This window comes from Strix uralensis, chromosome Z (assembly GCF_047716275.1).
Source record: "Strix uralensis isolate ZFMK-TIS-50842 chromosome Z, bStrUra1, whole genome shotgun sequence".
Classification (NCBI taxonomy): domain Eukaryota; kingdom Metazoa; phylum Chordata; class Aves; order Strigiformes; family Strigidae; genus Strix; species Strix uralensis.
In genome coordinates this window covers 10,413,291-10,438,835 of record NC_134012.1, presented here as the reverse complement: position 1 = coordinate 10,438,835, position 25,545 = coordinate 10,413,291, and the positions used below count along the sequence as shown (strand labels likewise).

General features: G+C 36.4%; 1 protein-coding gene across 3 annotated transcripts in view; it reads left to right on the top strand.

Annotated features, from left to right (window-relative positions):
* Nucleotides 1-25,545, top strand: part of PDE4D (phosphodiesterase 4D) — a 421,789-nt gene that overhangs the window by 106,417 nt on the left and 289,827 nt on the right. Inside the window, exon 1 of one of the 3 annotated variants that reach the window (XM_074855374.1) lies at nucleotides 18,932-20,000. The exons of the other annotated variants lie outside the window; for them this stretch is intronic. Coding sequence (XP_074711475.1) covers nucleotides 19,954-20,000 — 47 coding nt within the window. The 5' untranslated portion in view covers nucleotides 18,932-19,953. Of the gene's footprint in view, nucleotides 1-18,931; nucleotides 20,001-25,545 lie in introns of those variants that run through there. 3 annotated transcript variants of the gene reach the window in all.

Sequence of the window (25,545 nt, the reverse complement as noted above, 5' to 3'; positions counted from 1 at the left end):
TGTCTGAAATAATACAGGCTGTAATGTAGCCCACTGCACTATTGTTTTTACACTGCAGGTCTTGAGATGTTGCATGCAGGCATTTAGCAATGTTTGGGGATCAAAAACTCTAGGGGAGTGCTGGAGGATTGTGTAGGTCAAAGGACACCAAGCTTGATGCAGTCTGGTCCCTATCACCTGCTGGGAGTCGTCTTTAGGGTGAACTACTTCAGGACCCTATCCTAGGTTTATCTTAGAGAGAACTAGTTGGAGTGGTCTGAGGAAGAGCCAAGGAGATATCACGGTTCCAGAGCCTGGTAGTTCCTAAGCCACCTTTTGCTTTGCAGTGTGTACATAGCCCATGCTGAGGCTGGCAATGTCACAGGTAGTAATGCTGCTGGAAGTTAAGGAAGTTCAGTCTTCCTCTTGTATGTGTTTTGATCAAAAGCAACTCTTAGTGTGGGGGCTGCATAGTCTATGGAGCTAGATGACCTTATGATTTGAGTGTTTTCATCTGAAGTTATTTGGTTCTTTTTTGGAATCTAGAGACATTTTCAGAAAGTGCTTCAGTACTGGTTACAGTTGCTGAAAAGGAATAGTGTTCTTTACATAACTGAGGACAATTGAAAACCATTCAGACTCTTCCCTTGTATTAGTTAAATATCGCATATTAAAAATACTTGGATGTATATTGTGCTCATCCCAATGCAGACTTTGCATTTCCAAATATATGCTTAATTTCTCTTGTTCTTATTTGATAGCATAGTACATGTTGAAAAAAAAAATCATCATAGGTAGGAGTTGTTGGTTTCAATGCATCACACTCAACCTGACGTGTTCACTTTCACAGTATATTTTAAAGCTTAAAGCAGCTATCATTTACTTTTCTTAAAGCATTTAATTATTTTTTAAATACAAAAGATACAGTTCTGTAATTTGCTTTAAAATAAGAATTTCAGGGCTTTTGATTTGAAAGTGTTTTCAGATACACTCATTTCTTGAAAGCAAGAAGCTAGTAACCGTTCATGTTCCCAAACTATTTTTCTTTAGCTTTTGATTTACAATACATTGTTATAATAGCAGTAATTATAAATGCTACATTACTGGCTTTTTTTTTTTTTTCTGAAATAAAATTGAAGTAATACTTTTGAGAATATTGGATGTTTGGTCTCAGTGAAGTCATGAGTGTTTTGACGTATGTCTGACGAACTGCTATAGGACAGGTCACTGACTTACTGAAGGAATAAATAGGACGGGATTTATATTTGAAAGTAAGAAGGTATTTCTACTCAAATATTTTTTTGGTAAACCTTTGTAACAGAGATGCATCTTGTTCTTTAGTAGTTTGTTTTTTCTGTTGCTCAGGTTTGAATTTATTACCCAAACAGAACAGCATATACTACAAATGGCCTGCACCAAAGCTTTGAGCAGACAGTATTGGGCAAAATCACACCCTGCCCATGAAAGATATTATTGGATAATTGTTAAAATAAATACTGGACATTACAAAGCTAAAATGCTTAATGTGTATATGCTTTCTAACCTGACAGGGAAAACTGTGACAATATTCCATCACTGTGTAAAGTTAGCGAGATATATAAAGCTACTTTAAAACAAATCACTTAAATGTAAAATGAGCTGTTCAACATTTGAAGTCTTTAGAATATGTCTCTTAAAAACAAAGCAAAAGAAAACAACCCCCCCAAACCAAAACAAAAACCAAACAATGCAAATGTTTAAACCACATTTTATTGGGTTAGGTGAAGAAATTCCTGAGCTAGACTTTGTTCACATTTGCTTTTTTAAAAGCTGCTGCCTATAGTGATCTCTCCTAGTTTTAAAATCTATGAACTGAACTATTTTATATATCCTATAGACAATTCTAGGGGACAATCTGGGAAAACTTTAAAATAATGACAATAATAAAAAATTGCTTTGCATTTCCAACTCCTTCATTCTCTTTTTAACAATTCAATTTTTATTTTTTTTTTTTTTACGAAACCTAGGCTCCCTTTCCTGTGAAAGATTGGACCTGATGATCTTTCAAGGTCCCTTCTAACCTGGGCTCTTTTATGCTTCTATGATTCTAAATGGCATTGCAATGATTCTGTAGTTCGCCAGTACCTGAAAGGCAATTACTAATTCAGATGTATGGGCTTGCAGTCTGACCTTCAGCTCAGTACAAATGTTGATCAGTGAAGCATTGCTTGACTCTGTACATTAAAAAACAAACAAACAAACAAAACACACATGAAAAACCTAGCCCAAAACCAAACAAAACCCCCAATAAACCAGAACTGGCTGATCTTCACAAGAATTTATTTATTTTTCTTCCAAAAGAAAGACATACAATTTGTATTTTCCATTTTTCAAAATATGCCACAACCTGCAGCCTACCTTTACAGTGTATTCTTGAGGGTTTCTACAATGGTCTTTCAGATCATTGCTTTTCTGGAATAATGCTGTCATTATTTAATAGCTTTCTTTGCAATATGCTTGTGAGCTGATTATCAGACACTCCAGGCGTAGAACTGAACGTAGTATTGTGCTGTAGTTTCTTCAGCAATATCTGCATATGTGCGTTCCTATACATTGCCTAGAGACCCTGAAAGTTACACAACTTTAATGAATGTGTACAGTTTGGCTATATATTTTGAAATAAGTAGAAAATGCTTAATCTGTGTCCTCCAGGTCTTGCCTTGAGATTTCTATAGGACTGTTAGTCATTTGCAAAATGAACACACCTAAAACTCGAGAGAGGCTATTTTCTGGAATGGGACCTTTTGAGAGTTTATCAGTAAACATACAGAGATTTAGTGCTGGAGGAGGGGGTATTGTTCTTATATGAGGAGTAAATAATTTTGTCCCAAAATCTGTAGTTATATTTTTTGCTTACATACCTGAATTAAATTGAATTGTATGAAAAAATATATTTTTATGAACAATGAAAAAATTGCAGAATCCTTGGCAAAAAGTATCTTTCCTAGTAAAATTAATGTTAATCTAGAGTCTTCATCACCTGCCTGAGCTGTTTGTTCACCTGAACTGCACATGAATAAGTAAGGGCATATCCTTATGTCTTCTTAAGAACATGCCTCAAATTTTATGAGATTTTTTTACATTTTTAGACTTTTTAAAAATCATATGTTTTGATATATTTTATAATGAATATTTACATGATGATGATTGGGTTTTAGATGTGGTTGGATACCATCTAGTTGCAATACTGTCACCCAATTCATAAGTAAAACATCAATGTTTAAGGCACAGTCTATCTTATGTCATCTTGAAAATTTTAGGTAACTTTGCCCAAATGCAGTGTTTGGCTAAGCACTATTTGTGATAACAGTAATTTTCTTTGCGTTCAGAATGCATAAAATGTCAGTGTTAGAATGATCCTCAGGCCTCATATTCTGATCTGAAGGCACCAAACACTTGTCATATTGTTCCTGTACTTTTGATGAGGCTGTTAATTATGATTAATTCCACCAGTCATGTGATTCTGTGATTATTGTCTACAGCCAGATATTTTAGGTGCATTGTTTCTTGTCAAAGCTTTCCACCATTGTACTACTCTTCAGTTAGAACCTTGACAACCTGTAAAACGTGAAATTTTAATGATTAAATTGATCCAAAACAAGAAGTGCCTAGAAACACATTATTTAAGAAATGTGTATATTTTGGTGCTTAAAAAACAAATTTTGAATGCCATTGCAGGAAAAGGTTTGAAACCAAATGTATGGGTTTGCAGTGCAACCTCCATTATCTCTCTTTCAGGACAGACAGCTGTCTTTTCATTGTTATAAAAAAGGAGGGCCTGTTTAAATACTTCATCTGGGTCAGTGTAATAGTATTCCATAAATAACATTTAAAACATCGCAATAAATTTACAGCAGATGAAATCATTTGCTTGTTCCCATAAAACCTCCCTGTCCAAACTTATTTAAAGAAATTTTATCAGATGAGTCTTCAACTTGAAATTAATTTGAAGTGTGTGGTATTAACTGCATGGATAATATAAAACACCACCTCTCATGGGGTATTCCCTGTATATTCGTGTGAGATCCCAGTTCCATAACTACTTTTTGAAAATAAAGAATTGCCATTCTGTTCAGTCTTCAGCTCTCTTAAGAAATACATGAAGAACTGATAATTTTAAAATATTTTCTATAATTATTTCCACTTTCTTAACGTTAAATTCTTGATGATTGCATATTAAGACTTTAGTTATTAGTGAGACTCTCTTTAAATATTATTTCCTATCATATTCAAAGATACTTGTTCAGTTTTTCACACTACATACAACTTCATTAGAAAATTCATGAAGGGTCATGAAATGATGTTTCAGGAGACATGTTGCAGTTTAAAAATAGTACACTCTAATTGTTGATTGCTGTTGGTCCTCAAACTCATATCTAAGTATCACAAAGGAATTTATCATTGAACAGTACAACATACACCGTTGCTTTATTGCTTTAACTGTATTAATTATATTGGCATTCATGGTTAGCTTTACATCTTTAAAGCTTTATATAAAGCACTTTATAAAGAATAACTAATCTTTCCAAAATCATATAAAATATATCTAAGATCAAAACTGTTTTCTCCAGGAGTGATTTATTTCTGTGGCACAGATCAGGTATTGTCCAATACTAAAGTAAAAAACTTTATATTGAAAACCTTCTGGTCATCCTTTTTGATCAAGCTTATGCATAATTTTTTCTAAAAGCCTTTATTAATGCTTCCTTATGGAGTATAATATTTCTTTATGTGTAGAAGACATCTGTGTACTGTTGAACTATTAACACTGAGAAATATATAAAGACTGAATGAAAAACACTATAACTAGGAGATTCAGAAGAGCTTTATGAGCCTATGAAAGATCCCAGAATAGAATGTGAAAGAATAGTTGAACCATTGGAAGCATTATGACATGATGCTTCAATGCACTTCAATTTCTGCCTGTTACCTTTTAATAAATTTATGTAAAGTTATCTGAAACATGCGTTGATTGTACCAGGATAAGCTTCACTAGTGGCTGTAAGTTAAAATTTTAAATATCCTGAACTGATTATAGAAAACCTACATAGCAAGTTTTCCTGTTACTTGATTTAACATCAAAAATTCCATTTGGATCTGCTGACATTGAAGGAAAAATAATTTTTTGTGTAACAATTTTATGTATGTCTATTACAATGCACCTCCTCTCAGTTTAGAACTTTTCTCCTTCAACTAATGAATGTAACGTAACTTTTTGCCAGCTGTGAAAAACGTGAATTTTATACTTTATGCTATAAATGCATGGTTACTGTGAATAGTTACTGCTACAATAGTTATTGCAAAGTACGTTTGAAAATTTCCTGTGAACTTTATTTCTCATGTATCTACAGATGTTTTCAGGGTTTCTTTTTCAAATTTTGTTCCATATGAGAAAAGAAAAAAACCAAACCCTAGGTTCAGTTATCAGCTCTCTAAAGGATAAGCGAAAAGAGATACTTACTGCTCAAATAATAGAGCGGGGAGTTTCATATGCGTTCTGAATATTGTTTTCTAACAGGTGATCTTTGGCAGGATTTAGGCAGCATTCCCTTCCATACAGACATCATGGTTTCTGCCTAGATGGACCATTACTCACACTTGTAATCTGCAACAGCCACCTCCTTCTTTAAGTAGCAACTGGTAATTTTATGTTGGGTATGATTTCTGCACTATTTTAATCTGTCATTGTCCCAGTTTAAAAACAAATGTGGGTTTCAGTGTTACAAGCATAGTGTGTATTAGTCAAAACTATGAGTAGGTATACAGAATATGGAAAACAACAGTGCTGGTTTTGTTCATTACATGGTTTTGGTTTTCTTCTTTAATTCATGCTTATGCTGTCATGAGCAAAATGAAATGGCAATATTGAGGCTAGATGTGATTGGAAAAGCAAAGTACAGAAAGAAACTGTATGTGATAGGAAAGAAAAGGTCGGAAACTGCCTTATTTTTCAGGTGGTGAGTTTTCCAAATTCCTGTTCATTCAGTGGAGCTGCTGCATATCCAGCCCTCTAGAGGAAAAATTCAGATGTTCAAATCTTAATTCAGGCAATTCTGTTATTCTCCTAGTTTTGAAAAGTGTTGGTTTGCCCTTGAATTTTTTTCTTTGGAAAATCAGAACTTAACATTGTTTTTTTAAAAAGAGAGTATTGCATCATGCCCTTTCAAGTGATCAAACAGCAACAACAAAAAATTTAAATATATCAATTAGTTAAAGTTTTACCTTTTAGAGTTTAAACATTGATTTAAATGAGTGATTAGAACTGTTTTTCCCAATCTTTTTACAATGCAACACACTTGAGAAAATTGGAAATTTTATGAGCCTTCTTACAAGTAGTAAACTTGTGTTCCTCACAACAAAGATTAATAAAATAATATAGGTTTTTGGTTGACCTGTGTCAAATGTAACATGAATCATTTCATTACCAAGAGATTAATACATTCTTTCCTCAACAAAATATCTTCTAGAGAGTGAGAGTCTTCTGGGTGAAGTGGCAATGAGGGATAACCATAAATAGTAGAAAATGGTTGAGAAACAATTTTCTATTTAGTCCAGTATTGGAACAAATTTAGAGTTAATACCTGGCAAAATACACTAATATGAGTCATTGTGAGAAGATATAAGGTAGTTAGATGCTGGCATCAGGCTTTATTTGTAATGATGTATTGCATTTTGATAACAGGTTTATTTAGTTGGCAACCTAAACCAGTATTTTGTGAAGAAGTCATTCAGCAGCTTTTCAGTCTTAGCTTAGTATTGCAATAGGAAGCTATAAGTCACATTTATTATAATTTTGTTTTATATATAAGGTGCTAAAGATCATTTCCACAATGAGTTATCTACCTAATCCACACAAGAAATACCTTGGGCACAGGCCAGAGTTTCATTATTTTAAAATGCAAATCATGAGGGCAGTAAGAAGTTGTAGATAGCTTTATTATCATTCTGTAGGGAGTAGTGAGATGGTTCTGTCCCCAGTTATCTACATTAACTGAGGAAGAATATTTTAGAATGTAAACATGTCAAGGCTGCTATCCTCCTTTAAGAAGAATGTAATTTACTCAAAAAACTAGTGTGTGGCCTATGATTACTAACAGACATCTGTTCTGTTTCTTCACACACACAAGCTTTCAAGCTGTAGAGTGAAAAAATCAGAATCTTCTGAGAAGTCTCCAGGACATACATGTTATAGGGATCACTTTCTAAGGAAAAACTATTTGGGATTTATACAGACAGATATTCTTTTTTTCATTTAATAATCAAAAATTACCTTCACAATTTTGAAAATAGGGAACATCAGCAGAACAGGCTTTGAAAGCATGCTCTCTTTCTCCTTTATTTTACCTAATTTATCCCATATACAACTTTGTTGGAAAATTTCATATGAAGGCAGACACAAGTAAGAGCTTTTAAAACTTGTTTTTAGAGGAACTGGCTACTTATCAGACTATCAGGAAATAATAGTATTCTAGTAACTTTAGTTAAAAGAAGAAATCTGAAAAATGAACATTTAAGGAAAAATAACTTTCATTTTCATTTTCTTCATTAATCTTTCTAATAAACTCTCTTGGATTTTTGTCCACATTGCACTTGATAGTTACTGCTGAGGCATTTCAGACAATGTGTTTGAATATATGTAGTTTTGAATAAATAACAAAAGCAGCACAGTCACTATGGCCCAGGCATAGCATGCCAAATAAGGGTTTTCTACTTCAAACAGTGCTGCCTTGGCTTTCCGTGGTGCTAACAAGTTTCCATGTTTCTCATGGTTTATGTTGGCAAAACAAAGATGAAATTATGTCATGACAACTTCCCAAATTTCCCAAGTGTTAGTAGCTAGTGAGCAGAAGGCTTGACTTTAGTGACCTGATCTTCTAACTGGAGCCATAGATGCCTGCCTTCATACCAGTTATATGGTCCCAATTTCAATAATCAAATACCAGAAAAAGATCTAATTTGTTAGTTTTTAATGTCACAGAGGTGACTTATGTTTGCAGGAATATTTTAATAGAGTTGGAAAGTAAATAAATTCTCATTTTCCCTGACTAGATCTAATATTCAGCATGTAAGTATGCAATATAGTGCAACACCTTGCTCTCAGTCGCCAGGGATAATGGGGAACTAGACATAGACTCATCTGATCCTGCAGAGACATCAAATATATGTCTAACTTAAACTGTATGAGTCCCATTGTGTCTCACCGTCTCATCTTGCTTAAAAAATTTGCCAAATGGAAGGAATTCTCTGAAGAATATTTCAGTAGCCTGCAGGAGACCAGTCAGTAGTTGATCTGTCTAAAGCAGCTAAAGTTGCTGCCTGTCTCAGAGATACCCAATTTAGGAGGCTTTTCTTCAAAAACATTGGCAGCATTTAGGAAAAAAGGCATGTTTTTATGTTTTGTGTGCTTCATAAAAGCTGATTCTCCAATTTCTAAGCATTATACTTTTCACAGTCAGAGATGTTGTGGGGGAAGACTTCCATTTCTTGCATTATATATATTTGAGGAAATAATCAGTGAGGCATCTCAGGACTTCTCAGTTTGTTCACAACCACCTGGTAGTGGTTAACACCATGGACGGTTACTCCACATTTTCAGTGACATAAATGCAGTAGGGTTTGGACTTCCATCTTCAGAAAAAGCTGCTATAAACTCATGCAAATTTGCACCTCAATCTGCAAACCAGAGGGTTTTGCTACTTGGATTGTCATGTTTGCTCTTTATTGTACTCCTCTAAATAATAAATTAAAAAGAAATCAAGAATAGCTTTGTGTACGGCGAATATTGGCCCATATTCATTTACTAAATCTCATTAAGTACTTTATAATCAGCTTAATATTCTGCTTCTGTTAAGAACATTTTAGTCCACTTCTCTATGTAATGAATAATAATTTCCCACTGTTTTCTACTTAATTTAGGATTGTAAACCATTTGAGATAAAGATATTGTCTCTTTTATGTTTCTTAGTTTCCCTAAGTCTGTGGTTCTATGTTGCTATAAAATACTATGTACTTATTGCTGAGTACTTTTCCATACACATTCCAGCTACATATGCACAAACAACAAAATTTTCATCCAGCAGTATATATTAGAGCAACACCTGTATACTATTCCTGGAACAGTAGGAATCTCTTAACACTATAAAAGTTAAAAGTGTGTTTTCCTACCATCTGCAGGTGGCAGAGAGAACTGCTATCTGAATTACCTTCATTTGGACACTTTAAATTATGTGGTTTCCTTAAATTCTGAGAAAACAGAGTTTAGAGCTTGATTCTTAACCACTCTTTACTTAAGAAGCAGACACTGGCTGCAATGTCTTTTTAATTATGAGTTTTAGTTCTTGTACTCTAAGTTACAAATATAGGTATTTTTGTTAGAATACAAGTTGTCACTTAATGCTAGGAATGGCCAGGCAGGATTATACAATTCACATTTCATGCAGATCTGACTTAAAAAAAAGTATTTGTATACAAAAGGCAATCACCATGATAATTCCCTCCTATCAAATAATAAATTATTCATAAGAGCATGTGTGTAAAGGTAGGAGGACAACATTGTGCAGTTTGTGCATGTGCATCAGATGTGCTCTGCAGACTCCTGTGGGTTGGTGGACTGGTTCTAAAGGCATCTGTGAAAGGCAATTAGGAAATAACTTCAATGTCTGTTCACAAAAATTAGCTCGATGGGATCTGCACATCCACTGGTATGGGGAGGAGAATGCCAGTTCTATAAATTAAAAAAAAAAAACAACCCAAACCTGGAAATAAAAAGGAAGGTGTTGCATAGATGCAAAAGAATTGTTTTGAGGGAATGTTACCTGATAGAAGGGGGTCTTCTGCCAGAGTGCTTGGATTTGAATAGAAACATCCCAACTTTATAAAAAAAATAGTACCAGGAATTATGATGAGAAATTTAAACTTCTCATGTTTGTGTTGCAAAAAAATCTGTAAACTATGGCAAGGACTGGATAGTCTAACAAGATAAATCTGACTGATTTCTTTATCAAATACTCAATAAACCAACAGAAAACAAAAGGTGCATAAACTGTGAAAGCAGTGTAAATAAAGAGAAGCAGCAGCATAGACATGCTATAGGGTTGGTTTGGGAATTACAGGAAATGGAGGAATATCTTCCTTTGTCTTAGTTTTAATTAGGAAAATTACTGTAAGCATAAGGACAGGCATGATAGATAATTAGAATAGAGGCATGCAAATCTAAATTGCTACAATTGATATTGAAGCAAACCTCCGGCATTAATGATCTTAACCTATGGGGACTGGATGGTCTTTGTTCAATACCTTTGAAAGAACTGATACAGGAAATCTCAGTCTTGAAGTAGGGATTGTTAATAAGATTATAAAATTTGGAATAGTATATGTGTTACTTCTATTTAAAGAGACTGGAAGTGATCTAGACAGGTACCACTGCCTTTTTCTTTAAAAAAAAAAAAAAAAAAAAAAAAAAAAAAAAGTTCTGAAGACCAGAATGACTAGACATCAAGACAAATAGAAAATGAGATAAAATCATATGTGCTTACTAAATCAAGTTGCTCTCAGCAATCTTAATATTATTTTCCAGGCAAAACAGTAGGTGGACTCATGTAGATGATCTCTGTTACAGTGTCACTTGGGAACTTACTGTTTAAAATGGAAAACATGAGTATCAGGAAAAGAATTTTAAGGCAGATGAGGAGCTAGTAAGAGAAGAGAACGAAGCACCGTCAGAAGGTATTATTTCCCAAGTAAAATGCTACTAGACTTCTAGGATTTCTAGGATTTTAGTTAGTATTTTTATTCATGGTTTTCTTAAAAACAGTAGGCTGTAGGAGTACAGTAGTGACACTTTCCTATGACTCAGTGTCAGGAAACTATCTCTATAGAGAAGAATCAAATAACAGGATCCTGAAGTAGTTCAGTAAGAGGGAATGTAATGCTTAGAAGTTTTAAGTCCTGAAACACTTTGAAACTGTGAAAGTCTGTTGATGCCAATGAGGATAGGCTGACCACAAGGGAAAGACAAGTTCAGTGACTCAACACTACTTACATTACTTTCATAATTGCTAACCCTTTTTATGACATAATCTCAATATTGAAATGATTTGATTTTGCAGGCCCTGAAGGTTTTCACGTAATACATTTATTGATGACTAAGTTACAAACAGACAGAAATTCTTTACTCATAAATAAAATTAAAACCAACAAAAACAGGGCAAATCAGTGCAAAAAAAAAAGGTTTTCATTTATTAGCTCTCAAATATCGGACTTCATATTCTGATTTCAGAAAGAAATTATACTAATGTAGTTCAATTTTTTTTCTCAGAAAAGCTTTATCAAAGGTTCTAATTTGACACAATGCTGGAGGATCTAGTTTGTTTAATATGAAAATGTGATGTTGCAAAATTCATTAAAGTGTCTGGAGAAGTTTCAGGAATCCTCACATAGAAAATAGTCTGCATTTCCTCTTATTTCAATTTCTTAAAAGCAAAAGAATTGCAGTATGTCTATTCCCATCTCAAAAGTAACAAGAAATATTTTTCATGAATAAGCAGCTCCAGACAAAACAGAAATCTGATGGTTAATGATTCTGATAGGGTGATCTACACCTCAAAGCTTTACAAAGTTTTATGAGATGATTAAAAAAATAATTTAAATGTTCTAAACCATATTATAAATCATAAATTGAAATTTAGTTGATTGATCTATGTCTTTGATAGAAAATGTACTTAATAGAAAAATAAGATATGTTAGGAGAAATGACATTTCAGGAAAAAAATATCTGAAAGCATTGTCCCTTATTTTTCATGTGTCCCATTCTACCACTTCCCCTTCCCCATCCAAGAAAAGATGCCACCTAGACAGGATATGTCAAAACCAAGTATGTCTAAGTAAGATTCCATAAGAATTGTCAATGAAGAGTTCTTTTTCTCCATTTCCTTTTGTAAATCATTTCCGCATTGTTCATTCAGGTAGTTACCATTCCTTTTACAAAATATGGTTGTGTTCAGAATACATATGATGCTTGGCAATATAGAAAGAAGCCATCTTCACTAGGCTAATATGCTCATTAGTACAAAGTGAAATGCAAACATAACCAGATGTTGGGTTTTTTTATGCTGTGCAAAACCCCAAACATGTTACAGGCTACCTTTACTCCACAACCCTGTAGAGAAGGTAAAGCTGATATGAATGGAGTAGAGCTGAGTTTCCAGTATGCATAGTAAAGGCATACTTTGTGATTAAAAAAACCCAAACTTCTACCTTTCATGTTGATACTTTACAGTTTCTGAAAAGGTTTATGTTTTCTCATGTGAGATTCTCAACTACTTTTGAATATTCATGTCAACATCATCTCCTAAAGGCAAGAGTAGAAGTCTTTCCAGAAGTCACCAATACTTTTTTTCAGTCAACTTAAGTATGGGCTGCTAACAACCACCATTACGTTAACTTCATTTTGTAGACTCACATGCCATCTTCACAACATTCTTAGTGTACCCATGTCTGGGAAAAAAGAACTGAAAATAGAAACCAGTTTTCTCAGATAAGTTTGTGAGCAAAATAAATAATCCCTGTTTTAGCATCACTTATTAAATTGAAGACAAAGTACTTACAAAAATAGGATTACCTTGAATCATATGCTTTGTTTCACTTTAAGCTTCTTCCTCCAGAATTAATATAATATTGTATCATACTGCAGTAACTAATATTTACTGGAATAAATTTAATTTCTGTTTTTTTCAAAGTATAAACAAGTAAAATTTCATTCCACCCTATAATTTAAGATTCGAGTACTCTGAACTATGTTCTATTTGAACTAGAGTATGATTAAAGATAATACACAATAATCTCCATATTATAGAATAGATCATGACTATTCACTGGAAGTGTATTTAATCTGACTTCAGTTTGTTATCACTATATAAATACAAATCTGTCATCGTTATCTCAATGTTTCAGTTTTGCAGTTGTGAAAACAGACAATTGGTTTTCTTAAACAACTTCTGCCAAACTGTTCTGGGAATTTCAGTCATACTTAATGTTTTCACTGAGGTAAAACTTTAGAATTTGTGGTTACCAGAAGTCACTTCCTGTTTCACATACATCCAAATGGCTAATGCAGTGCCAGCCACATATTCCACAGCAGTGAGTTGAATAATGTGACTTCTTACATAGAGCTCAAGCTCTGCTTCTGACCATAAATAAGATAGCTAGCACATAGGAGGCAAAATGATTTGATAAACATGAGCTTAAACTAATTCCAATTTTAGTATGTCAAATCTCCGTTCTGTCAGCAAACTAGAGTGGTTGCTCTTCTTTGTGCTTTTCTCAAGGAAAAGATTTGTGGGTCAGTAGGTGGGCAGGGAAAGGAGTCAGATGGGAAGAGAGAGAACAATGATCTGCAGTTCCTATTTACATTTAATTTGCATATATGTAAAGTTTTTGTTTACATTTATAGAATGATTATTACAGCATCTGAACCCTACTTTATGCAATAGGGAAGACATGGGTCTGTGAGAATAACCAGTGCTACCTAATCTAGGGAGATATGTTGCAATGTGGGACAGTTATTTTTCTTGAAGCATCACCAATCAGTAGTATCAAGGAGAGCAGAACTATTTCTCTTCAAATGAGACAAAAAGGTAGTTTAATCTCCCTGAGATGTACCACCACTGCATTCCTTTCCACACCACTCCATCTATTCCAGTTTAAACCTATGCAACTTTAAGGATCCTTTTACATCAATTATAAGAAATAAATGGCACCACAAAAGTGTAGCAAGAACTGATGTTTACCAAGTGAGATGAGGAACAATAATTATTTTTGATGCACCTGAGTAGATCTTACATTTTAGAATGAGATTCCCTGAAAACATGTCTTGCTCTAATTGAAAGGGGGAAAAGCCAGAGCGACAGAACAAACTAAGTTAATAGAAGACACATATGCCACTAATTGTTCAAAGTTCTTGACCTGAAGATTCTTTGGACTTCAAAAAGGACTGGGGCTTGGATGGAGAATGTTCTGCTCAGATTACATTTAGAGTTGAGCACATCATTTTCAGAACAAATATATACTTGATAACTAAGCTTTTTTACTTCTTAAGGGGTAGCCACAAGCTCTTAGCAACATTATCTAATTCATGATTGCTGTTCAAAAGTGAACTATATGTTTTTAGAAGTTTTATCTTTTAATATTATTTTCAATGAGATAATTATGGCTCTAAGCTTTTAAGCCCTAAGGGCAAGTTATGTGGAGTGGGTTATATCCACACCACATAGCAGTCATTTAGACCTTCTCTGGTTACAGAGAAACAATTTTTTCTTTGTCATTTTTCAGTTCAGAGTGTCTGAAATTATGTGAGGCTCTGTTAGAACCCATTGGAGTGATGTTTGTCTAGCATGACACCAAAATGCATGTGTCTTGCCTTATAATTTGTCATGAGGATGCCTTGAGGGTGGAAGGCCTGTAGGGATGCAACAAGACTGTATAGGAAGAATAAAGATAAATAAACCTACTGTTATCTGGACTGCTTCTAGCAAAGTGTTTCCAAAGTTGCACATGTTTCCTCTCTGAAGGAAGTTTACTTACTCCAGAAAGGGGTCCAATAGTGAGCTAATTTCCATGCAGGGTGGATGGTAGAGGAAGCAGACAGGACAAAAAGCTGAGTTACTTGGCTGACATACACTCATGTAACACCTGTCTGTGAGTAAAGCATTCTAAAATGTGGTAATGAGTTTACTGGGCTTATTTGCTCACTCTGTTGAGGATTCTGATGAGATGAATGTGCCTTTACTTTCTATGCTATTATTATTGAAGATAACTTCTGTGGACCTAAAAGGTTGTAGGACTGAAAACCTATCACTTGGATGATTTGCTTTAACTCTGTGCAGTGGGATGCATTTCTTGCCACGTCATTAATCAAATCGATTTTTTAATTTATATGGTTTTCATGGAGAATTTATAAATAATACAGGGATCCTAACTTTCAAAATATAGAACCCAATTATGAGAAATTGTCACATCCATACATTATATTTTCATAATATCACAGATGAATCAATATTAACATTCAAGTGATGGTTAATTTTTATTCAGTTCTTTCTGGTTTGGGTAATCTCTTTACTGGTTTTTAAAAAGTGCTTGCGAAAATGCCACATTTGGCCTTTTTTTTCTTTAAAAAAAATTTTATTTCAACCTTCTTCCTGAAATCACTAGTCTGCACAATATTTATGTTAGCAACATGTTTCTTGCGTTAGTCTGTATCACATACCTCAGACTCGATCTCAATGAATGCTCCTTGTCACTGATAGCATTTTTCAGGTGCCACAACCATTCATTTCTTGGAGGGCATTTTGAGACTTTTTATACAATTAACAATTGATAAGGTTTTTGGTTGATACTTGCCTGGAATCTACTGGTTGAAGTTAGCAGCTCATCTTGCATACTGTCTCAAAAAAGCTACCATTGGTTATTACCAGTATTTAGCAGTGACACTGCTGAAATTCTGTGCTCTCTTATTAAGAGCTGGCTTTTCAGCATTTCTTTAAGCATTAGCTTTACCTTCCTAGACACATGTTTTGCCCAGTATGTTATTGTATTGTCACCAAAATTTTTGATTCAATGACTTATTTTTGTCCCTTTTTCTAAGAAATATTTAGTAAGTTAAACTGATCTCTTCAGAAAATTTCTACTCATCCTTACCATACAAATGCTAAGGTAGTTCTATATGCCCCGATGCAGTTTGTTTCTCGTGATATGTATGGTTTATATTATATATTTTCATTGTTTTTGTTGATTTTTATATTAAACATCTAACACTTGTAGAACAGCAGTTCTTACCTCTCAGCACTATCATAAGTAGGGCTTGTAGTGATAGGACAAGGGGTAATGGCTTTAAACTAAAAGAGTGTAGATTTAGACTAGATATAAGGAGGAAAATTTTTACTGTGAGGGTGGTGAAACACTGGCACAGGTTCCCCAGAGACGTGGTAGATGCCCCATCCCTGGAAACATTCAAGGTCAGGTTGAACAGGGCTCTGAACAACCTGATCTAGTTGAAGATGTCCCTGCTCATTGCAGGGGCGTTAGACTAGATGACCTTTAAACGTCCCTTCCAACTCAAACAATTCTATGATTCTATGATCATGACCATAAATGTCACAAGGTAAACTCTTCCTTTGCTGTCTTCTAGTGCATTTGCAGCTATGAGAAGAGGCAAAGAAAATGCTCTATAGGACTTTAGTTTAACAGACAAAGACCTTAGTCAATTCTTAAGTGAATTTTCTTGTATCACTAGTAATTGAAAAAGAGAGTGATGTGGGAGGAAGACTATATGGAAATTAAGAAATGGAGATGCAAATAATCCTCTCTTTGGTCCTCCTACCCCCAAAGAACAAAATGGAATGGTGTTTGCAATTTTGCACTGTTAATAGGGGGATTAAAAACAAGGTTTATAGGACATACTCTTCACTGCTCCCTGTTTAGATGGTTCACTGGGCAGCCAGAAATGCAAGATTCCCAAGACCATTAAGAGAGAGAGGACAGATCCTCACTCCGTAGTCCAGTGTGACTATTTATTTGGAAGTGAGAAGTGCTTCCAGATAATCTGGTTCCCGCTACAAACATGCTGTGTCTACTACCTAATTAATTTTAGTGGAAAATTCTCAGGGACACCTTGCAGAAGTGACTGGAATCTGGGATTCCTCCATCTCATGGAAAAACCATAATCACTTGCAGACTCTTTGTGTCTCTGTCTTTCTTCCTCCAGCTTCTTTATGCCTAGCCTAGATTCTGCAGGAATGGGGAAGTGCACTAGACCTTCCTATAGCCTAAATTCTAATGGTCACAGCACTGACAGAATGAAGGAATCAAAGCAAAATCTGCTTTGAATTACTTTTTTTTTTTTTTTTTTTGACTGAAATTGTGCTTGAATTACTTTTTCAAAGGACTTGGTGATACTGAATTGGAACTAACATACCAACATGCTTACCTGGTCAAAAAAAGATGATGCCCCTAAAGTTAATGTCACTAAATGTTTTTACCTGTTGCATTTTTTTTTTTAAGGTGAACTGATTAACAAAGTGTTAGGGACTTTGGAGTTTCACAAATCAGCCTATATTGGAACTGTAACAAAAACTCTTTACTGTTTAAAGTCTCTGGCTTTAATTTATCCCTGCTCTGCAAAACCCTTATATTGCGTATTCCACTTTTTTGGCAAGCTCTTTAACTGGTTTGTAATGCTATATTGTAACTTTATAAACACCCACTCTCCTTCTGCAACTCTGCTTCTGAATGAAATTAGTTGAGTCAATGGGTGCTATGCTTCGTGCTGAACTTAATACTAGAGAAAACCAGATAAAATGGTATATAGATGCAGAATAGACTTGTTTGAGGATTTGAAATGTGTTAGGTGCTAGGTCAGTGTTGAGAAGTTCTTTCTCAAGATAGTACAAGGCAATAGGTAAGTCTAGTGTTGAAAATGTCAGTGCCCATGAATGTTCGGGCAAGTATGCAGTTAGGTAAGTGCACTATGAAATAATAGTGATGGTGCAGATTTGTGTAGCATTTGGTGTAGTTAATATTTCATAATAAGTGGATCTAGCCTAGGGAAAGCAATAGACAACTGGATTATTTAGATGTAATGTTTTTTCATATTCAGGTTAATCACACAACCTTGCAGTTTTCAGAGTTTGTTTCTACTCTTTGCAAATGTCTCTGGTATAAATTCCCAAAGTAATTGGCGAGGGTGAAGTGGGGGGTGGTGCTTTTTACATAAAGCATGAACATACCATAACAGTTCTAACGGCTTACCTGGTCCTTTTAGAAGTAACATTGGATATTTATCTTTATTGAACATGATTATATACTTTGGTTTGTTACTTCTTAGTGAGAAAAGGCTATTTTTCATTCTATCTGTAACTCTGTCGTGGCTGTATTTAAATGAAAAAAGAAAACAATCTTCTGCATAGAGTGGTAGGACATAAGTGATGCTACAGCCCCTTTAAATTTTGGAGTCTGTTGTATTTTGGTGCTGCAAGTCTTCAGAGTACGGTAATGTAAAAATGTGTGCAGCGGTACGGGTTCCCTTTTTATTGCTGAATTGAAATAAATACTGTTTCACTGTCAACACATTGTGACATTCAAGTAGTTTAGTATTTTATTCTTCTTTCAGAATGGCATCAGCTGTGCTAGGGCTAATTTGGGGAATTGTAGAATAGAGCTGTGACAGCAACAGTACCGAGCTTAAGGAAATAGGATCTATAAAAATGTGCAGTGCGGTATTTTACCATGTTACTCCCAAGTCCACCCACACCCTAATCAAATACACAGTCTTATCACGTCTTAATGTCATTGAAGTTGCAGCTGGCTTCCGTACGGCAGGATTTCCTGTCCAAAAGGGCTCGGGGTCGTTTGAAGTTTAAAAAGTCTTAGCGCAGCAGAGACCATTTGAGAAGAACGGCAAGCAAAGGGTATGCGGCCTGGGCGCGCCGAAGTGTGGAAGCTTGTCTAGAAACCTTTTACACCTCAGCAGAGCTCAGCAGGGCGAGCTCTCCCGCCCGCACCTCCCTCCTCCTACGAACTCCTGCCCTTCCCGGCCGACTCCGCTCTGCCCGCCGCCGCCCGAGCGCGGCGGGTCGCGCCGGGGAAGGCAGCTCCGCGCCGCCCGCGCCCCCGCCCCCCCGCCTCGCCGCCCGCGGGCGGGCGCGGCCGCGCGGGACTCGCTGCGCCGGGAGCGCCCACCTCGCGCCCCCCCGGCGCCAGCGCCGCCCCCGCCGGGCAGAGCCGCGCCGCAGCCCGGCCCCGCCTGCCGCAGGGCCCGCGCCGCCGCCGAGCCCGCCCGCGCCCGGGGCCGCTGCGGGGCGGCCGCGCCGGGGGAGCGGCGGCAGGTCGGAGGTTCCCGTCAGGGAAGGCGAAGCAAGAGCCTGTTGCCCGCGCTGCCTCGAAATACACGCCGTCTCCTGAGCGTGGGCTTAAGAGCCCTCCTGAGGGTGTCAGCGGAGCGTCAGGAGCGAGACCTGCTGTCTGGGAGGCGGACTGGGAGAAAAGGACAGCAGAGAAAGAATGCTTAGGTAACGCGGGACTAAAGCTTTGCTTTCATTTTGCAATGTACCAGTCGATGCACGTGGTTTTAGGTACAGTATAGCATCAAAACAGGACTAGGTTCTGCGGTGGAAGAGCCGGTCGCTTAGTCATTTTACTTAAAGGGAGCAGGCAGCCTTATTAGGGGGTTAGACAGCAAAAATGAATTTGATCATGCTATGATCGTATCTCATGATGGTATCTAACTGTAGTCCTAGCCGATGGAGCAGAAAAAGCATACTTCCTTCCTTCTTTCTTAGTTGAGGAAATAAATCCACAGTATCAAATTTAGAAAGAAGTTTGGGTTTGTCGTACATGGCTTTTAAACATCGTCCTGTTCCCTGGGCTTGTAAGAAAGGAAAACTGCATTAAAGTGGTCACTGATGAATATGTGTCTAAGAAAGAAGAAAAAGCAATATTCATTTCTGAACATGGCAAAGCAATCTGAAGTTACACATCTCCCCCTCACCACTGATTTGGCATGGATGACAAGAAACTATCTTTTGACTAACCTTTTCCAACTGTCCAAAATGCTGCATATGAAGATGCTTTAATTCACAGCCAAAGCGCTTGGATTTTTATCAAGGCAAACTGTTGGCATTGTCATAACAGTTCCTGTATACTGATTAGTTTCATGTTTTTTAAGTAGCAAGTGATGCATAAAAGGATGGACGTGTACCTAGAAAACCCTGTGAGAAGTCTTTCTTCGGATCCTTGGCATTTTTATTTCTGTGGATTACAGTAATTCTTGCAATAATCCCTGCTGTTAACTGCTCATGCAGTTGTTTTGGAATGCATCTATGAGTACCCTAACCGATAAATCTGTCTGACAAAGAAAACACTAATGTTGGAAGATCTGTGAACATGATGCATGTGAATAATTTCCCCTTTAGGAGGCATTCGTGGATATGGTGAGTAATCAATACACATTACAGATTGTTAAACTCAGAATGCTTGTTTGCAAAATACTGTGACAACTACCAGATGCTATGTTTTTCCCTACATTAGTGTCAAATGAGCACTAACTGGGCTATGAGAGAAACGAAAATCTTACAGAGATAGTAGTGATGAAGTAATACGAGTCTGGCACTCTTCTACCTTTACAAAATAAGCAAGTCATCAAAACTGTATTGCTATGGTCATGTTTTCTTACGTGATAAAAGCCTTGTGAACAGGGAGATGTATTTTCTTCCTGTATCAACGGAACACTTTCCATTTCTTTCTTAGCCTGACTTGAAAGAAATAATGAAGACATATTTTCCCCCTATGATATTGTGTTGTTTGTCCTGGAACTTATTTATTTATATACATTCAAGTGACCTGAAAACAGGAAAAAATGCTCATTCATATGGTAATTCAGTAATCTTTAATAAATGCATTTGTATGGTAGGTTCTCAAGGCTGTTTGGAAGACAATCCGTTTATCATCATTAAAACATCTGTTTCCTCTTTGAACCACAATCATCTATAGTTCTTGCTCACTGAAAAATCCTTCTCTGTAACTTTCTTTGCAATGTAGTGCAGTTAACTTGCTTATAAATTCTACCGGTGGTTGTTGCATCATGTCTTGGTTCTGATATTGGAATTAATGTCGTGATTACTGCTTAATGAATATTATTAACAAAAATACTTCCATGGAAGACTTCTGCTCTTTGGGTAGACATTGAGTCTTTCGAAATACTAGAAGCAATCATATTATGGAAGCTCATTTTAAAAAAGAAAATTACATTCAGGTTGAGGGATTGGCTTCAGGGTGCATGTTTGTGGGACAGACTTGCCCTTAGTGTACGCTAGCCTCCGCCTGTAGCCGATTTGCAGGAAAACCTAAGACAGGATCTTCCCTGGGAAGTGTGTCAGCAAAGTTCTTAAAGCTTAAAGTTCTTTTTATGGCATTTCAAAGTTGCATTCGGGAAGGCCGGCACAAAGCCGAGCGCCGGGCGGCCGGCAGCAGCGGCGCTGGCGTCAGCCGGCTGTCAGCTGTCGGAGGCGCCGGCCGCGCCGCGCGGAGCCAATGGCGGCAGCCCGGAGCGGCCCGTCAGAGCGCGGGGCGGGCCGCGGGCCGCTGCCGGCTTCACGGCTCCGGGCACTTCCATCTCCATGATCAGTTCGTAGGCCCGCTCTCCTTCCAATGCTTCTCTTGTTTTGTTAATTATATTGGATTCCACCTTTCCGTAAGGCCATTTTAGTCCTCATAAAATCCTTTCAGAGCCAACTTCAAACCACATCACGTAAAAAATGTATAGCGTGATCTTGAATGTATTTCATCTTTTTGCTTTGACAGTTTATTTAGCAAAGTGTGTTGGAAAGGGTACTGCAGTCCACACCTAACAGGAAGACAGTTTCCATTGTCTTCTAAGAATTTGGCCTACTTCTGGTTTTAATAACCTAGAGAAATTATTTTAAGCCTATTTTATAACCCCCAGGGTTCATCTCCTGACAAAGCGGTTTTCAAACATGAACCCTGAAGTCTGCTGGAAGGGGTTTGGAACAAACCAACTGGTATTTATTTATCTTCTCTAAAAGGTAGTTACTGTGTACTCCTTTGCCAGCCCCTTGCTGTCCACCACAGTATGTGAACCCATTGTCTGGGAAAGACTGGCAGAAGTGTTTGCTGGGAGGATACCTGAAGATAATGATGTGATCTACGTTTACTGTTATAACTGAATGCAAACTATGCCCATGTTTATGCTTACTGAATCATAGACCTTAATTTAGAATGGAAATGTTTTTAGCACACTGTTGTTCATCTCAGCTCTCAGAGAACTGGCAAATTTGCTTATTCATGCTACAGTAGGTCTGTAAGCAGCATTTATGGGTGCCAGGGTTTTAAGTTGCTAGTCATAGCTTTTCTTTTAATTCAGAACCTTCACAAATCCATGCATTGCCCGTAAGGTATGCCAGGATTTTCTGCTGTGAATAGGAACTGGCACAAAGAAAAGTTTTCCACATGTATATAAGCTCCCTTTGTGCTACTTTCAGGTGTCCATCAAAGGATGATAAAGAAGATAAAGGAACGGATATTGTTCATGGGACCCAATTAGTTTTGCCTTTGTTTAATATGAATATTAGTTGATCTTCTTTAATAATGTTTCCCCAACGCTGATGCAACACATCAAGGTGTTTTGTGACCATCATCATATACATCATAATATTTGTAACCTCTATATGCCTGCCGAACCAAGTATTTCAGAAGTAGGACTAACAATTTTCTATACCTTAGAGATGTTGCTTTTTTAAGGTATTTTCTGTACCTTAGAGACATGCACTATGTCATGTGCTAGTTCCTGCTCACATGGAATATGGGGAGGGAGGATCAGGGAGAATAAGAAATGAACCTTTCTGAAATAGAATTTATTGTTTTAAATGGCCAGGATTTTAGTGTTGCGTAGCCAGTCAAGGGGGCAGATGTGTTCTGCATGTTTGGTCCTCTATGTGGGCTTAGGGAAAGAATAGCCAAAAAGTGATGGCCCAGAGAGTAGAGTTTAAATGTGAACCTGTCAGCTTTTGGAAGTGTAGTGAGAATTCCAGTATCTGAACCCTCCTGATAATATTAGTAAGGTAGGAACTGACTACTAGCAAGAAGCAGCTATAAAATATATGTGTTCCTGGGCAGTACAAATGGCAGCACAACTCTGTCAGGTGGATAAGGGTAGCTATAATCTGAATGGCCTCAAAAGGACATATTAAAGTGAGACTGGAGTAGACAAGAAACAGGTATTTTGGCAGAAGCTGTTTCAAAGAGTTTGGATTCTAGTGAAGCAAGTACAAAATACAGACAGTTAAAGGGGGAGAGTGGTTGGGGTAAGTGATCTCCCAGGTGAGGATAAAGTTACTCCTAGCAATAGTGAGAAACATTTGTGATGGTAGTAGAAGGAGGAGTAAGATTTTATAACTACTTGACCCTTTATATAACACCAATTATGTATTAACAATATGCTGTTTACTGCCATTGACACTGAAAACAATTTTAGAAACATTTACTGCTGAATTATATAACCTAGCTTTCCTTTCCATTACATTTTATCTGCCTTTTTGATGCCAAACCAGATAAAGATAAACATGGTATTCAATTTTGACTTGCCTAATTGTGTAAACAAATATTGCACATGCCTTTTAGCTTTATCATAGGAAAAATAGAAGGGGAAAACCTCTGTTCAAGAATATCTGTCTTTAAACTGATAAAGATTGGAAATTAATCCACAGGTGAATACACTAATTTTTCAGAATCAAATATGAAACCTATGACTGTCCATCCTTTTCTGCCAACTTTTGGCCTATTAAGGTTGAATGAAATTTATTTGGTTACCAAAGCAGTGGATAAAGACAAAAAAGTCATTTCTTGGTTCTTCTTAATCCCACTACATTAACTTGATTTGATCATTATTGTTCTATATATGTCATCTAATGCAAAGTGATGCGGATGCGTGGTTATTATACATGTTATCCTTTGCTTCAGATTAATTTGATGACTAACTAGCTTTTTGAAAAGCACCTTAGTAGATCCCTCAATGAATACAATTGTTAATGTTTCTGTCTTCTGTTTTTGCCAGTATTCTAAAATAATGATACTAAACTGTTTGTTTGTTAATAGAACGCCACATGGTTTTCAGCCAGTCAAAATGGTTTGGCTTTCCACTGTTATGCAGGTTCTTCCATTTTGTGAGAATAGAACAATATGTAACTGTGAAGAAAACTGATGGAAAATTAAGATCTCAGTGCTAATGATGAAATAAACTTTCTGTAACATTTTTAGGACATGATAAGTCACTGAGGTATCATGAGGAACTTTTGTCTGACCAGTGCTATGCTCTTCTCATGGTGTAACTCTTCTAACCCAAACGAGAATGAAATGTTTCATGCAGATATTTACTCATTTGCTTGTTCTAGAAAATGTTGTGTCTTTTATAGCGGGGGAAGAAAAAGAGCTTCTTTCTGAACTGCTTTTCAGCACGGTATTTAACTAATTTTTAGATATTTTATACTTAAGACGTTAACATAAAAAATGTAGAGGAATATCTCAGGTTTTTTAATCTCCTTTGGAAATCTCGATTTGAACCTGAATTTGAGGGCAGAAATCATGATTTCTTAAACTAAGAAGAAATCTTTTTAAGACCAAAGAATTTTGTTTAATCCTCTGTGGCTAGTAGATTTTCACAGTACTGCTAAGTATGAGAAGTCACCTTATTCCCTGTATTCTTACGCTCAATGACAGGTGTTACTTTCCTTCAGGCATTGCTGGAGTTTATTGCTCAAGTTACGATGAGTGTAGGAAGACGTATTGAGATACTGAATGAAACAAAGAGTTTCATTTTAAGGCTTCTGTTGCCTTTATATTTCTAACACCTTATCTGCCTGGTGGCACCTAACCAACATTCAGCACGCTCAATATCAGTGAAGAGATGAAAACATTTCTACTATTTGCAAATAGGGCAAGGGTTTATTTGTTTGTAATTTATATTAGCAGTGCTTTGGTTTGACTTTCTGTAATGCTTCCATGTGAAAAGACAAATGTTCCCCAGATACACTGGTCAGCTAACCCTTACAACACCCCTGATGGGTAAGTTAGATATGTATCGGTATATGTAAATTAGATCTGTATATGTAAATTACATTCCTCATCACTGACGTGCTCTGAAGTCTTCCACGTAACAGTTATGGCACTTTTGCATGCAGTATTTCTGTGCAGGCAAGATAATGTAACCATATGAGCTAATGTAAACTGTCATTGCTGACTTTGGGTGTCCTAGACAGATGAGGATCCTGTTGGGACTTTAATACATTGTTCCAGAATAACGACAACATTTAACCTGCGTTTTCGGATCACTAATATCTTTATATGCAACTGATTCAAACTAAACTTTTGTATCTTTCAAATGTGGTCTTTTGCCAAGGCCTGCCTTTTATTCTTCTGTCCTCAGCATATGATCTGTAAATGAAGTTGTTATTTCATACCTCTGTCCTTTTGATGCACGACCTGTTTTGTTTATTTGGACTGAAAACACTTTGAAACACTATGTCTCATTAGAAGTAGAGTGCATCTTTTAACCAGTCATTTTTCAGTCTAAGTTAGAGTTCAAGTTATTTCTTGAAGGATCCTATAAACTTGCAGAAAGTCTTGCTGTCTCTGGCTATAATTCTGATTTGTATCTTAGAAACTCAAGTTGCAATAGTAGAAACTAAACTGAAGCTTCTTTTGTTCATAAAACACTTCTTGAGTGTTTATACAGCTCCTCTACAGTCTCTTCACTCTTCCCTGCTTACAAAGAGCAACCTTCTCTTCTTTGAGAAGAGTTAATCTGTAACTACACTTTCACTCAGCAAAAATTACCCTACACCTCTACCTCTTAAACAATAGTTTAATAATGAAGAAAAAACTAAAATTATTATTACATTAATATGTTGATTAAATATTATTATGTTGTGTCATTTATAAAGTATTTTGTAACTTGATTTGTGG